This window comes from Lactuca serriola, chromosome 5 (assembly GCF_051521515.1).
Source record: "Lactuca serriola cultivar US96UC23 chromosome 5, Lser_US96UC23_V15, whole genome shotgun sequence".
NCBI lineage: Eukaryota > Viridiplantae > Streptophyta > Magnoliopsida > Asterales > Asteraceae > Lactuca > Lactuca serriola.
The window spans coordinates 20292506-20306844 of NC_136412.1; the positions used below are offsets into that span (position 1 = coordinate 20292506).

Here is a 14339-nt window from a genome sequence, read left to right on the forward strand (position 1 = left end):
TCGAGTGCACTTGGGCAACTCGGCGAGTCTACACATGTCCACTAACTCTCTAGTCTCGTTTGGCATGTCGAGTCCCTCCCCTTGCTCGACGAGTCACACTAGGCATGAATCGCAGGGCTACCCCGACTTAACTCGTTGAGTCTTAAGATCAACTCGGCGAGTTCCGCCTTGAACTCCAGTCCTTTAATCCCTCTCAGACTCACTGAGTTATTCCCCCAACTCGGCGGGTCTACACGCTGAGTGATTTACGGGAAACCCTAACCCTACTCGCCGAGTCTGCCCTTGGACTCGGCGAGTTCATGTCATGCACAAACTCAATTGACCTCCTGAGGTCAGATCTGTTCCTTTGGTCCATAGATCTGACCTTCCCAAGCCTGAAAAACACGTAAAGCTCGAATCTTGACACTCATGGGACGTCTAAAAGGTTTCACTTGGTGATTTAGCCCCAAAAATAACATTCTAAGCTTAACACCTCTATAGCTCAACATAAAGCAAGTTGAGATAAGTTCTTTAGACCACTATGGGCCCAGATCCGAAATTTCAAAGTTAATAAGGGCCATGTTCTCACAATTTCTTCCATTAAAGGACATGAAAAACTCTACATCTATGGATTCCTTCAACACAACAGATAAAGGGGCGATATATTACCTCAAGGATGATGTATTTAGCTCGAAATCCACAAATGCACCACCTCCTTGGCCTCCTCTAAGATGGAAACATCTCCTTCTTGCAAGAATCAACCATAATGATCAAGAAATGGCTCCTTTCCTCTCACAATCGCTCTATCTCTTTTAGGGTTTCTCTCTGGGGTTTGGTAGCCACAAATGACGGCCCTAAGGGCCTTTAAATAGGTCCCAAACCCGGGAAATTAGGGTTTCATTAAACAACGTGGACTCGCCGAGTCCAGTCATGAACCCGGATGAGAATCCGCAACCCTACTCGGCGAGTCTAAGCACCAACTCGCCGAGTCCCTCCACAAACTCCAAAATAAGTGAATAAAATAATATACTTGGGAATCTGGATGTTATAATTCTCCCCCACTAGAATCAGACTTCGCCCTCGAAGTCTCACTCTGCAAACAACTCTGGATGCTGCTCACGCATCTCGCTCTCCAGCTCCCAAGTCAGCTCTAACCCTTTCCGATGTTGCCACTGGACCTGCACCAGAGGCACTTCCTTGTTCCTCATAACCTTGATCTTCTGATCCCTAATCGCCACCGGTCTCTCAACATAGTTCAGACTCACATCCACCTGAATATCCTCTAATGGTACCACTGCCGACTCGTTGACTATACACTTTCTCAGCTGCGACACATGGAAGGTGTCATGAATCTGACCCAACTCTGCAGGTAGCTCCAAACGGTAGGGTACCCTGCCTACTCTCGTGATCACCCTGAAAGGACCAATATATCGGGGCCCCAACTTGCCCCTCTTCCTGAATTGGATCACTCCTTTCCAAGTAGAGACCTTCAGGAGCACGAAGTCGCCAACCTGAAACTCAAGCTCGGACCGGCGCCTGTCCGCATAACTCTTCTAACGACTCTGAGCGGTCAACAACCTCTGTCTGACCTGCTGTATCTGCTCAGTCGCCTGAAGTACGATCTCTGTACTACCCATCACACGTTGCCCTACCTCTCCCAAGCAAATGGGGGTCCGACACCTCCTCCCATACAACAGCTTAAATGGTGGCATACCAATGCTCGAATGATGACTGTTGTTGTAGGAAAACTCTGCCAACGGCAAATACGTGTCCCAAATCCCGCCAAAATCCAACACACATGCTCGGAGCATGTCCTCGAGCGTCTGAATCGTCCGCTCACTCTGCCCGTCAGTCTATGGGTGGTATGCGGTACTAAAATGCAATTTCGTACCCAATTCCTCATGAAACTTCTTCCAGAACCTGAAAGTGAAACGTACATCTCGATCTGAAACAATCGAGACCGGTACTCCATGCCGCGATACCACCTCTCTCACGTACAACTCAGCCAGCCTCTCCGAAGAAGAGCTCTCGCTAATAGCAAGGAAGTGGGCGCTCTTCGTCAACCTGTCCACAATCACCCAAATTGCATCGACGCCCCTCGCAGTCCTCGGCAATTTGGTGATAAAATCCATAGTAATATGTTCCCACTTCCACTCGGGAATCTCTAACGGCTGCAACTTACCATGCGGTCTTTGGTGCCCAGCCTTAACCCTACGACAGGTTAGGCACCTCTCAACGAACAATGCAACGTCCCTCTTCATGCAGGGCCACCAATACTCCCTCTTCAGGTCCAAATACATCTTAGTGGCCCCGGGATGGATCGAGAACTTCGATCGATGAGATTCTTCCATCAAAATGGTATGCGTCCCGCCCACAAACAGTACCCATATCCGACCCTAAAATGTCATAAGCCCCCGACTATTGGTAACGAACTCCAATACTAGCCCGACAACTCTCTCTCTCTCTCTCTCTCTCTCTCTCTCTCTCTCTCTTCTGGCTTTCTGGTCTCACGACCTCAGCCTGGGCCCCACGAATGGTGTCCAACACCGGAGTCATCACCGTCAATCTCAAACAAACATCCCGCATCGGGGCGCCCTCCACCATACGGCTCAGTGCATCGGCTACAACATTAGCCTTGCTCGGGTGGTACAGGATCTCACAATCGTAATCCTTCACCACATCCAACCATCTCCTCTGGCGCATATTCAGGTTGGGATGACCCAGTAGATACTTCAGGCTCTTGTGGTCTGTGTATATGGTACACTGAACCCCATACAGATAGTGACGCCAGATCTTGAGGGCGAACACCACCGCCCCCAACTCTAGATCGTGGGTAGGATACCTCATCTCATGAGGCTTCAGCTGCCTCGATGCGTATGCTATCACATGACCCCTCTGCATAAGCACCGCTCCCAACCCCAATATCGACGCGTCGTAATACATTACGAAGTCCTCCATCCCCTCCGGAAGGTCTAACACCGGGGCTTCGCATAGTCTCTGGCGAAGTGTCTCGAAGGAGGCCTGCTGCTCTGGACCCTATGAAAGGCAACACCCTTCCGGGTCAACTTGGTGAGTGGCACGACGATCTTGGAGAAATCCCTGATAAATCTCCGATAATAACCAGCCAACCCTAGGAAACTCCTGATCTCGGTAGGTGACCTCGGCACCTGCCAACTCATCACTGCCTCAATCTTGGCCGGGTCGACCAATATCCCTTTCTGGTTAACGAGGTGCCCTAGGAACTGGACCTCTCGCAACCAGAAATCACACTTGGAGAATTTGGCATAAAGCCTCTTCGATCTCAGAACTCTAAGGATCTCTCTCAAATGCACCTCATGCTGCTCTCTGGACCTCGAATACACCAATATGTCGTCGATGAACACGATCACCGAGCGATCCAACATCGGCCTGCACACTCTGCTCATGAGATCCATGAGCACCGCCGGTGCATTGGTGAGTCCGAAAGGCATCACCACGCACTCGTAATTCCCATAACGAGTCCTGAACGCTGTCTTCTGGATGTCCTCATCTCGCACCCTCACCTGATGATATCCAGACCTCAAATCGATCTTGGAGAACCAAGATGCTCCCTGCAACTGATCGAACAAATCATCGATCCTCGACAACGGGTAACGGTTCTTGACCATTAGCTTGTTCAACTCCCGGTAATCAATGCACATCCGGTGTGAACCATCCTTCTTCTTGACAAAGAGGATAGGTGCTCCCCATAGTGAACTGCTCGGCCGAATAAACCCTTTACCCAGCAGCTGCTAGAGCTATGAGGATAACTCCTGCATCTCTGGAGGCGCAAGGCGATAAGGCACCTTGGCGATAGGCGCAGCCCCCGGAACCAAATCGATGCTGAACTCAACCTGCCTCTCGGGAGGCACACCCGGTAACTCTTCCAGAAATACATCCGGGAACTCACGCACTATCGGAACCTCATCTACTGACCTCAGTCTCTCTGAATCAACCCTCGTATCCATCACATACGCTACAAATCCCTTACAAACCTGTTGTAGGCTCTGCCTTGATCTAGCGGTTGAACAAAATGCCGGCCCAGAACATGTACCCTCATCGTATACTGTCAGAACTCCCCCACTAGGGTCTCGTATGGTCACGAGTTGTCTCTCGCAGTCGATAACTGCTCCAAATTTGCTCAACCAGTCCATACCCACTATGACACAGACGTCACCCATCGCGATAGGAACTAGATCAATCGGAAACTCAACGCCAAAAATCTCGAGTACACACCCTTGGATCATCTCGGTGGCATACACCGCTCTCTCGTCAGCTATGGAAACTCTCAAAGGTCGACTCAATGCCTCTCGACTAATACTGATGTGCTGACTAAAAGCCAAAGATACAAAGGACCGACTCGCACCCGAGTCAAATAACACCAAGGCAGGTACAGAATTCACAAGAAAAGTACCTACGCATAACATAAAATAAACACAATATCCCAACATCAAAATAAATACAAGAAATGATACATACCAGCCACGACATCGGGCGCCGCGCGGTCCTCCGCAGTCAACTGAAAGGCTCTCCCTCGTGCCTTCGGTACCTCTACCTTCACTGGCCGGCTCTCAATAGCTCTGATGGCAGCAGGGGCAGATCCCTGAGGTGCTCCCTGGGCTGTCCCTTGTAACTGTGGACACTCTGCCTTGCGGTGTCCGGTCTGGTTGCAGTGAAAGCATACTGCAAACCCCTTGGGGCAATCCTTGGCCATATGCCCCTCCTTGCCACATTTGTAGCAAGACCCCGCTCTGCACACCCCATCGTGGCTCTTGTCGCACTTGCCACAAGTGCGGCCCTTCTGACTCCCAGGTCTCGAATTAGCGGGCTTGGCCCGCTTGGCTGCCGGCTGGGACTGCGCCGGTCGCCGATCCCTCCCCTGAGACTCAACCTCTTCCCTAGCCTGAGTCTCCAACTCTATCTCCCACTTCCGAGCATTTGCCTGAAGCTCAGCAAATGTCCGGTATGTTGAGTTCGCCACAAACTCCCATATATCCCTCCTCAAAATGCTCAGATATCGGCTCATACGTGCCTGCTCGGAGGACACGTGCTCTGGACAGAACATCGTCCGCTCATGGAACATCCTCGTAATCACTGTGACAGACTCGGTACCCTGCTTGAGGGTCAGAAACTCCTGGGCCAAACGCTCCCTCTCCACCTGGGGAACGTACTCATCTCAGAACATAGCAGTGAACCTCTCCCAAGTCACTGCAGCAAGCTCAGCAGGCGAATAATGCGCCGTCACAAACTTCCACCAGTCCTTCGCTCCCAAGCGAAGCTGGTTCAACGCGAACCGGACTCTCAAATGTTCTGGAGATGAGCAGGTGAAGAAACACCCCTCAATGTCTGAAATCCACCTCATCGCTGCAATCGGGTCCTGGGTCTTATCAAAATCCGGTGGTTTTCTGTTGCTGAACTCCCGGAACAGCAACGCATCACCACCCTGCGGTCTAGTCGCAGCTACAGCTGCAGTGGCCGCAGCAACAGCAGCATTAGAAATAGCAGCGTATCTCTCGTCGAATGTCTCTATCAGGGTGGTCTTGATAGACCCGAACATCTCTGGAATCTCATCGCGGATGGCAGTAACCACCTCATCATGAATCATCTAGCGGAGGTCCTCGTCGCTCACACCCCCTCCACTGGTCCCTGATCTGTGGCGTGTCCCTACCATGATGCCTCTCTGAAATACAACATAAGATATCAGTAATTTGCTCGGATGTACACACACTCGATATCCCAATCCTACTTGATCTTTGGTACCCTAAGGATTCTTACTTGGACTGCGCACTGACCCGGTATCTTCAGTAGTACGGGCCCAATACTACCGTCCATACCGCATTTGCATTCATCCCAAGTCCTCCTCCCAGAGTCCCAAATCCCAAGTACGCTACTCTCTCTAATCATGTGCTACTCACTAGCAGATCTCTCATAAACTCCTCGCTGCTATCTAAACACTCTCAAACATCTCTAGCAGCAAAACCCCTAGACTAAGGCATTATATATCAGGCTACTCTAGTACTAATAAGAATACCTAGTCTACTCTAGCATGCATAACATAATTCATCATATAGCATAGCATAACGTATCTTTTAACACTTATTGTAAGGGTATTTTGGGAAATCACCGTTCGGGCGCTGGCTGATCGTACACTCGGCTCTGCTCTGTTTGTCTCAAAACTCTTTTTACTCTTTAAAATTATACTTTATTATCAAAATTCTCCTCAAATCCTCAGTTTGAGTCCAGATACGCCCGAAGATGTATCTGAATCCCTCAAACCAAGGCTCTGATACCAAATTATAACACCGTAAAATTTAAGACAATTTTTCGCATTTTAAAACACATTTTTCCAAACACATTTATTAACAAAATCTCATTGTATCATATCTTTGTTTCACAAAATATTTCCCAAGATCAAAATACATAAAATCCCATGCGTGTGTACGAATCATGCCGGTGCCTTCCCGCGATCATCTCTGGTACCTGAAACACATAACACACAACACTGTAAGCATAAAGTTTAGTGAGTTCCCCAAAATACCACACATAACACATACTAGCCACTCGAGGCTATAACTCTGTGGGCCCTTGGGCCCTAACTCTGTGGACCCTCTGGTCCTAGCTCTGTGAACCTTCCGATCTAACTCTGATATACTCTGATATACACATGGCATAAATCATATAGAAATAATGCAGTGTAACACATGACATAGATAACATACAATAACTCTGTCACATAACTCTAGTTACCACTCAAGGTAAAGTATAGTGACAAGACTCACCTCAGATGTCTCAGCAAATCTCTGACTCGGTAGAAATACGATCTAGCCTCCGCCTAATCACATAAAATAAATAATCTCATAAATATAACTCTCGGGGACTAGACTCAACCCTGTCTTGGCACACTCAAAAGGGTAAAAGACTATTTTGCCCCTCTTTTGACCCGACTCGTCGAGTGCACTTGGGCAACTCGGCGAGTCTACACGTGTCCACTAACTCTCTAGTCTCGTTTGGCATGTCGAGTCCCTCCCCTTGCTCGACGAGTCACACTGGGCATGAATCGCGGGGCTACCCCGACTCAACTCGCCGAGTCTCAAGATCAACTCGGCGAGTTCCGCCTTGAACTCCAGTCCTTTCATCCCTCTCAGACTCACTGAGTTATTCCCCCAACTCGGCGGGTCTACTCGCTGAGTGATTTACGGGAAACCCTAACCCTACTCGCCGAGTCTGCCCTTGGACTCGGCGAGTTCATGTCATGCACAAACTCAATTGACCTCCTAAGATCAGATCTGTTCCTTTGGTCCATAGATCTGACTTTCCCAAGCCTGAAAAACACGTAACGTTCGAATCTTGACACTCATGGGACGTCTAGAAGGTTTCAATTGGTGATTTAGCCCCAAAAATAACATTCTAAGCTTAACACCTCTATAGCTCAACATAAAGCAAGTTGAGATAATTCTTTAGACCACTATGGGCCCAGATCCGAAATTTCAAAGTTAATAAGGGCCATGTTCTCACAATTTCTTCCATTAAAGGACATGAAAAACTCTACATCTATGGATTCCTTCAACACAACAGATAAAGGGGCGATATATTACCTCAAGGATGATGTATTTAGCTCGAAATCCACAAATGCACCACCTCCTTGGCCTCCTCTAAGCTGGAAACACCTCCTTCTTGCAAGAATCAACCACAATGATCAAGAAATGGCTCCTTTCCTCTCACAATCGCTCTAGCTCTTTTAGGGTTTCTCTCTGGGGTTTGGTAGCCGCAAATGACGGCCCTAAGGGCCTTTAAATAGGTCCCAAACCCGGGAAATTAGGGTTTCATTAAACAGTATGGACTCTCCGAGTCAACTCATGGACTCGCCGAGTCCAGTCATGAACCCGGATGAGAATCTGCGACCCTACTCGGCGAATCTAAGCACCAACATCGTCGAGTCCCTCCACAAACTCCAAAATAAGTGAATAAAATAATATACCTGGGAATCTGGATGTTACAAAAATACCACCACACAAACATATAACCTAACAAATATCGGGTCCATAACCTCCTGGTTGGATTACCCCTGGCCCACAACCTTTCGGTTGGCTTGCCCAATACATAACGGGTCCACAACCACCTAATTGGATTACCTATGGTCCACAACCTTCCGGTTGGAATGCACCGGTCTGTTGACTGATTGCACAAAGCAATACAGTCTCAAACCCACCATACTATGTCGACATATATCTAACAAATAACATATATCCAACAATAGATAGTCATATAACCAGTCAATAGAAAAACAGACAGATCTACAGATCACGACCGCATACCAACATCCTATAAACCAGGACACATATCTAACATATCACTACAACATATCAACATCATATATACAAGGATACACAATCTAGTGGGCGGACATTAGTACCTTCGACCCACAAGAAAAATAAGGAAAACTACTCCTCTCAGTCTGAAAAGATAGTTGATCACACCATAGCTCTGTATACCAACTCTACGGGTCACCTGTACAACAAACAATGAGCTTTTCTCAAACTATTGCCCAAAATACCCAAAATACCCACAGGTCAAACTTGGTCAAAACCCTGGTTAAAGGTTAAACTTAACAAGTCAACTTAACCAGTCGCCACGTCGTGGCTAGCTCCAGCCACGCCGTGGGGACTATAGGACAAAACAGTCGCATGACAGCCATCCACGACGTAGTGGTGACCCATTCACCATGTTGTGGTGATTGTTCAGATTAGCTTAATCCAATAAACTCTTAATCCATCAAACCAACCATTCAAACTTCCTAGAAGGCATTCTTTCATCCAATGAACCATAAATATCGTTGCTTTATAGACATGCATGTCCAATACATGTCTTGAACTCAAACTAGGTTAAAATATAGTAAAAAGGGCCAAGATCACATGCAAGAGTTCAAAACTCTTAAAAATTCTAGATCCAACATTCCTAACCCCAAAGGGACTCTAGGGATATATAAAGTTGGCAACTTTTTAGAATCCCAGTCACTCCAATATGTCCTAATATGAAGAATAAGGAACATAAACCTAGACCTATGCACAATAAACCAAAAATTATGGAACTTGAGGACTTACAAAATTCTAGAAGATGCACAACAAGAAGATGAGAAAAGTTGCTTGCCGAATCCAAATCCAAATGTCACCTTCTTCTTCTTTTAATCCCAAAAAATCCACACAAAAGGCTTAGAGAGCAAAATGGATGTTAGGGTTTGCTTGGAGGCTGAGAGAGTGTGATAGAGGCTGAGGGTGAGCAACCCTAGCCATCACATTCCCTTAAATAGGGGCGCAAACCCCGAAGATGAGGGTTTCTCATTAAACCGCCACCAAGCTGTGGACGTAGGCCGCCACGTCGCGGTGGTCATTTAAAACATGCGATACATCGGCCATCGCCATGTCGTGGGATGCCTTCACCACGATGTGGTCCTGCCTAAAGTCCAAAAAAACATTCAATTTAAATACCTCTAGAATCCAGATTTTACACGATGTCACTACTATTTTAGATTTGTCGACAATTTTTTTGAGTGTCACCACTAGTCAAACTTTTTGCACCTGCTACTGATATTAATATGGCCTGGTTTGAATATGCACTTAAACTTATATATAAATTGAGATTATATTATTAGTTAAAAGGTTTATTGGATTTTCTTTTGAACCGCAAAAGTTTTATTATAATTATAAAATAAAAGATACTAGCATGATGCTAGGTACAAGTTCACGAAAACACCAAGTGAATGAATACATTATAAAAACAAAACCGGATTATGGAAGGATTGTAGAAGAGAAACACCAAGCACTCCAATCCAAGCTAGAAATTTTCGCTCTATTCTTGATCCAAATAAAGGTGCTCACCTTGATATGCTCTAACACTTTACTTGGAGAGTATGTTTGGTTTTTGAATATTTTTTTCATTCCGAGATCGCCACAAGAACCAACATGTGGAAATTATTATTGATTTGAATAACCTGACTTGGAGACGAGGCATGCTAGAGAGATTATTACACAAAACAGATCTTTAACTGTATTAGCATTAAATGTCCCCAACTTGCACCATTTCCAAATTGAATTCCAAACAACTATAAAAAAAAGACACGATGTTAAGAAATGATCATATGTTTCCTCCATATCCCCATAATTTGGACAACGACACGAGACAACCCCAACACCACGTCTAACTAGGGCTGTTAGGGTCAGAATTCGGTTATATGCCGCTCTCCAAGTGAAGTAGTTTAATTTTAATGGAACACATTTAATCCATTCATGGTTGTAGGTATTCAGAGTGAAGATCTTTGTTTTAATTAGACTTCTAAGACTATTAGATATGGGCCGTTGAGGTGGTGTTATAACACCTTATAACAAGAAAGAGGGGATGATGTTCATGGTGTTATAACACCGTTAAGATGAGAATATATATATATATATATATATATATATATATATATATATATATATATAGAGAGAGAGAGAGAGAAAGAGAGAGAGAGAGAGAATTTGTGCAATCAATAGATGATCTTGTTTCATCCGGTCATAAAGACAATAAAAAACAACACAACAAGATACAACAAGAAGGGGGGGGGTGTTCATCTCGTTGTGATGCCGTTGAGACCCCTCCACGTCAACCATAACGACATTTCATATACTCATACCATATAGTCTAAGAGTGTCGACTACGAAAATACCAGAAGCATTTCCATCCCATTTCCTTTGGCCATATTCATCTCTTAATTGAACATTGCTAATTAGATCAGTTATTTGTTGTAGTTCTGTTGGCTAAGATATATTTATCTTAAATATGATGAAGAATTGTATTTATTAGATGACTGATATATATTTATTAGATTTATTTTAGATGACTGAGATATATTTATTAGATGTTTTTTTTAAATATCATGACGAATTGTGATCGTGTAAAAGTAATTTATCTTAAATATATATTACAAATTAAAAATTATTGAGATATATATAAAAGATATAGAATATAGATATAGACAAAATAAATATAGAAATAACAAGATATATTAAAAGAATAGTATATTTCATAAGATATATACAGATTTTGAAAAAATTGACTTATCTATACAATATAACAAACCGTATCGAACTATTAAACCGTTCCACATCACATCACATCCACCCGTGTTCGCAGATGAGTTCAGAGTTCAGAAGTTGAGACTGCTTCCCTCTTTCTCTTTCTGCTCCTCTGAAAGAGTCGTCCGCCATTCGTGACGGCTCTCGGAGTTCGTGCAATCTGCATCGTCCTCGGTGGCTGCTGATTTTATCCCTAATTTCGATTATAAAGATTCAAGATGCGTCGTACTCCAACAAAGAAAGGTCCGTCTAATTCAACGTCATCGTCAAATTCGTCAGCCATCGATCAATTCCGTTCCGGTATTCCTTCAATTATCTATTTCTAGTTCAATTGCTCATTAACTTTTTTGTGGTTTACATCGATTTGCCTGAGTTTCAGGCGCATGCTTGCTGTTTTCTTTAATGAAACATATTTGTACGTGTCAAATATAATCTATGCAATTACTATTACTTTGAAGTGATATCGATTATAATTGAGCCAATCTTATTCAGTTCCTTGTCGTTCACAGCTGCAAACACGTTTTGAACTGATGAAGAAGTTTATATGATCATGGATCAATTTCTAGGCTAACAATTAATGTATTGCTGTATAACTTATCACTAGGAATACTATGCTTTTTCTAGTTCTTGTTCTTGTGTAGTGCCTTTTGATCTCTATTATTATTATTATAATTACTATTTATTTATTTTCAGGTGGTAGGCCTGCTACAAAGGAGTTTGAATTCATAGATCAGCTGTATCATTCATATGCTAAAAACTCATCTGGTATCATTGAGTAAGTGCAATCCATTAGATTTTTTTTACTTTAGTTTACAGTTTGGGTTTGCTACATATATAACACACACACATATATATATATATATATATATATATATATATATATATATATATATATATATATATATATATATATATTCTGAACAGCCCTGAAGGAATTGAGCATCTATGTTCTGATCTTGAAATTGATCACACAGATGTCCGGATATTAATGCTAGCATGGTAAATTCCATTTCTACCATTTTTTTCACTTGAATTCATCACATTACACTGATTGATCTATTAAACCTTCAGGAAAATGCAATCTGAAAAGCAGGGGTATTTCACTCTGGTAAGAAAAAATTACATTTTTAAGTTTCTTTAACGTGAGTGCATATTTTTATAAAAACAGGCATGAGACATAATATATATATATATATATATATATATATATATATATATATATATATATATATATATATATATATATATATAATGGGTTACTAATCTTTATTATAGGAGGAATGGCGAAGAGGCTTCAAAGCATTGCGGGTTGATACTCTAAATAAATTGAAAAAGGCACTTCCTGATCTGGAGAAGGAGGTATACAATACAATACAACAGAAACCATACCTTCGTTGTTTTCTATGTTTGGTTTTGTAAATCTTTCAAAGTATAAAAATGTAAGTTTATGTTTATAAATGACCAAAATACCCTTTGTTGTTATTATTCAAAGGTTCAAAGGCCATCAAATCATGTGAATTTCTATTCCTATGCGTTCCAATATTGCCTGACAGGTTCGAATAGCTTTAAAATTGGTATTTTTGGGTTTTAGATTTTTCATCAGAATTAGTTTTTAACTTTTTATTTATATTTATATTATGTTATATGTAGAGGAGAAGCAGAAGACGATAGATATCGAGAGCATATGTCAGTTACTGGAGCTTGTTTTGGGATCAGTATTCCCACCACAGGTGGATTCATTTGTTCAATATCTAAGGGTCAGTTGGGTACTTTTTTCTTTTCTTCCTAGCAAAAGTAAAAAATAAAAATCCCTTTATTCCTTAAATTAAATGATCCATTTGAGTTATTTTCAAATATGCAGATACAGAGCGATTACAAGGTTATAAACATGGATCAATGGATGGGTTTCTACAGATTTTGCAATGAGGTACTAAAATATTTGTTTTTCATTTTCTTATTAGAACATTGTAATTGTAATTAATCTATGTTGTAATTTCCTGGTTTACAGATAAGTTTCCCAGATTTTGGGAATTATGATGCGGAACTTGCTTGGCCACTCATTCTGGACAACTTTGTGGAGTGGATGAGATCGAAATAGTTGAGATTAATCACATATTGCTTCAAATTCAACTTCATTTTTGTTTATTGTTGCTTGAACAATTTCTATTGGATGCTTTTCAATGGCTTGTATTTATTGTGAATGGATGAAGACATAATGTAATAGTAGCATATAGAGAGATTAAATTTTGTAATTATTTTCTGTTTTTCAGTTGCAAACAAATCATTGTTTTTTGAGAATGCAAAATAAGTTACAAGATTATTTTACAATATGTGTATGTTTGATTAATGGGGTTCATACTAGTTCATATGCCAATCTACCTTCAAACTTGAGGTGATTTATAATCGCAAATCAAACTAAGTTTAGCATTTATGTTTTCATATTGTTTCAAAACAACTTGGCTATATCTTTCTTTGAGGAGTCTAAAAATGATTATATAAGTTTAAAGTTTCAAAGACAAGCATTTAGGTTTAAATATACTTTAACTATGGATGTGAAAATAAAACATTGAAATGAAAATGTAAACTTTAAAATGTTGCAAAAGAAAATATGAATTTCAAAATGTTGCAAAATGGAAGTGTGTGAATATTAAATTTTGATTTTTATAATTACGAAATAAAAACTTGAAATTAACACATTAAGGGGATGTTCGAGATTGCTTATTTAAAATAGTTTATCCATACTTGCAAAAATGTTAATTAATTTATCTGGTGTCAATCATAATTATAAAAAAATGTTTAGATTAACTTATCCAATATCAAAACTTAATAAGTTGATAAGTTAATTTTTAGTGCTTGACAATTTTTCCTTATCCGCATAAAATGACCAACAAAGTCATCATAGATATTATTGATTTTTTTCAGAAACATTTTTTTTATTCATTTATAAAAATACTATTTATAAAAAATCAATAAAATAATACAAGGACATATATTTTCAAATCCATAACTATTTTTACAAGATAAAATATACAACCTTAAATATTAATATTATTAAAAGATTAAAAAATACCAACAACATTATACAAAATTAATTAAACGTATAAAAACATTGTACGAAAACCTAAAAACTCCTAATCCATTCAATATTTTTTGAAACAAAGTCCAAAATTAGTTTCCATATTTTTGGTCTAAACCATATCTGACTTCAAACAAAAAATTTGACAAGCTCTT

General features: G+C 41.6%; 1 protein-coding gene across 1 annotated transcript; it reads left to right on the top strand.

The window, feature by feature from the left end:
- Positions 1-11136: 11136 nt before the first annotated feature.
- On the top strand, positions 11137-13360 carry LOC145052129 (uncharacterized). The gene is made up of 9 exons (XM_078999940.1): positions 11137-11408; positions 11802-11883; positions 12033-12107; positions 12180-12216; positions 12384-12467; positions 12601-12661; positions 12759-12865; positions 12970-13035; positions 13117-13360. The coding sequence occupies exons 1-9, from the start codon at positions 11327-11329 to the stop codon at positions 13204-13206; spliced, it is 684 nt and encodes a 227-aa protein (XP_078856066.1). The 5' UTR covers positions 11137-11326; the 3' UTR covers positions 13207-13360.
- Positions 13361-14339: the final 979 nt, after the last annotated feature.

Bases quoted from the DNA above. Each gene is read 5' to 3' on its own strand.
- LOC145052129 (XM_078999940.1), top strand. From the start codon at position 11,327: ATGCGTCGTACTCCAACAAAGAAAGGTCCGTCTAATTCAACGTCATCG. The intron at 12,468-12,600 runs GTATACAATACA...TATTATTCAAAG, and splicing joins TTCCTGATCTGGAGAAGGAG to GTTCAAAGGCCATCAAATCA. The intron at 12,866-12,969 runs GTCAGTTGGGTA...TCAAATATGCAG, and splicing joins CATTTGTTCAATATCTAAGG to ATACAGAGCGATTACAAGGT.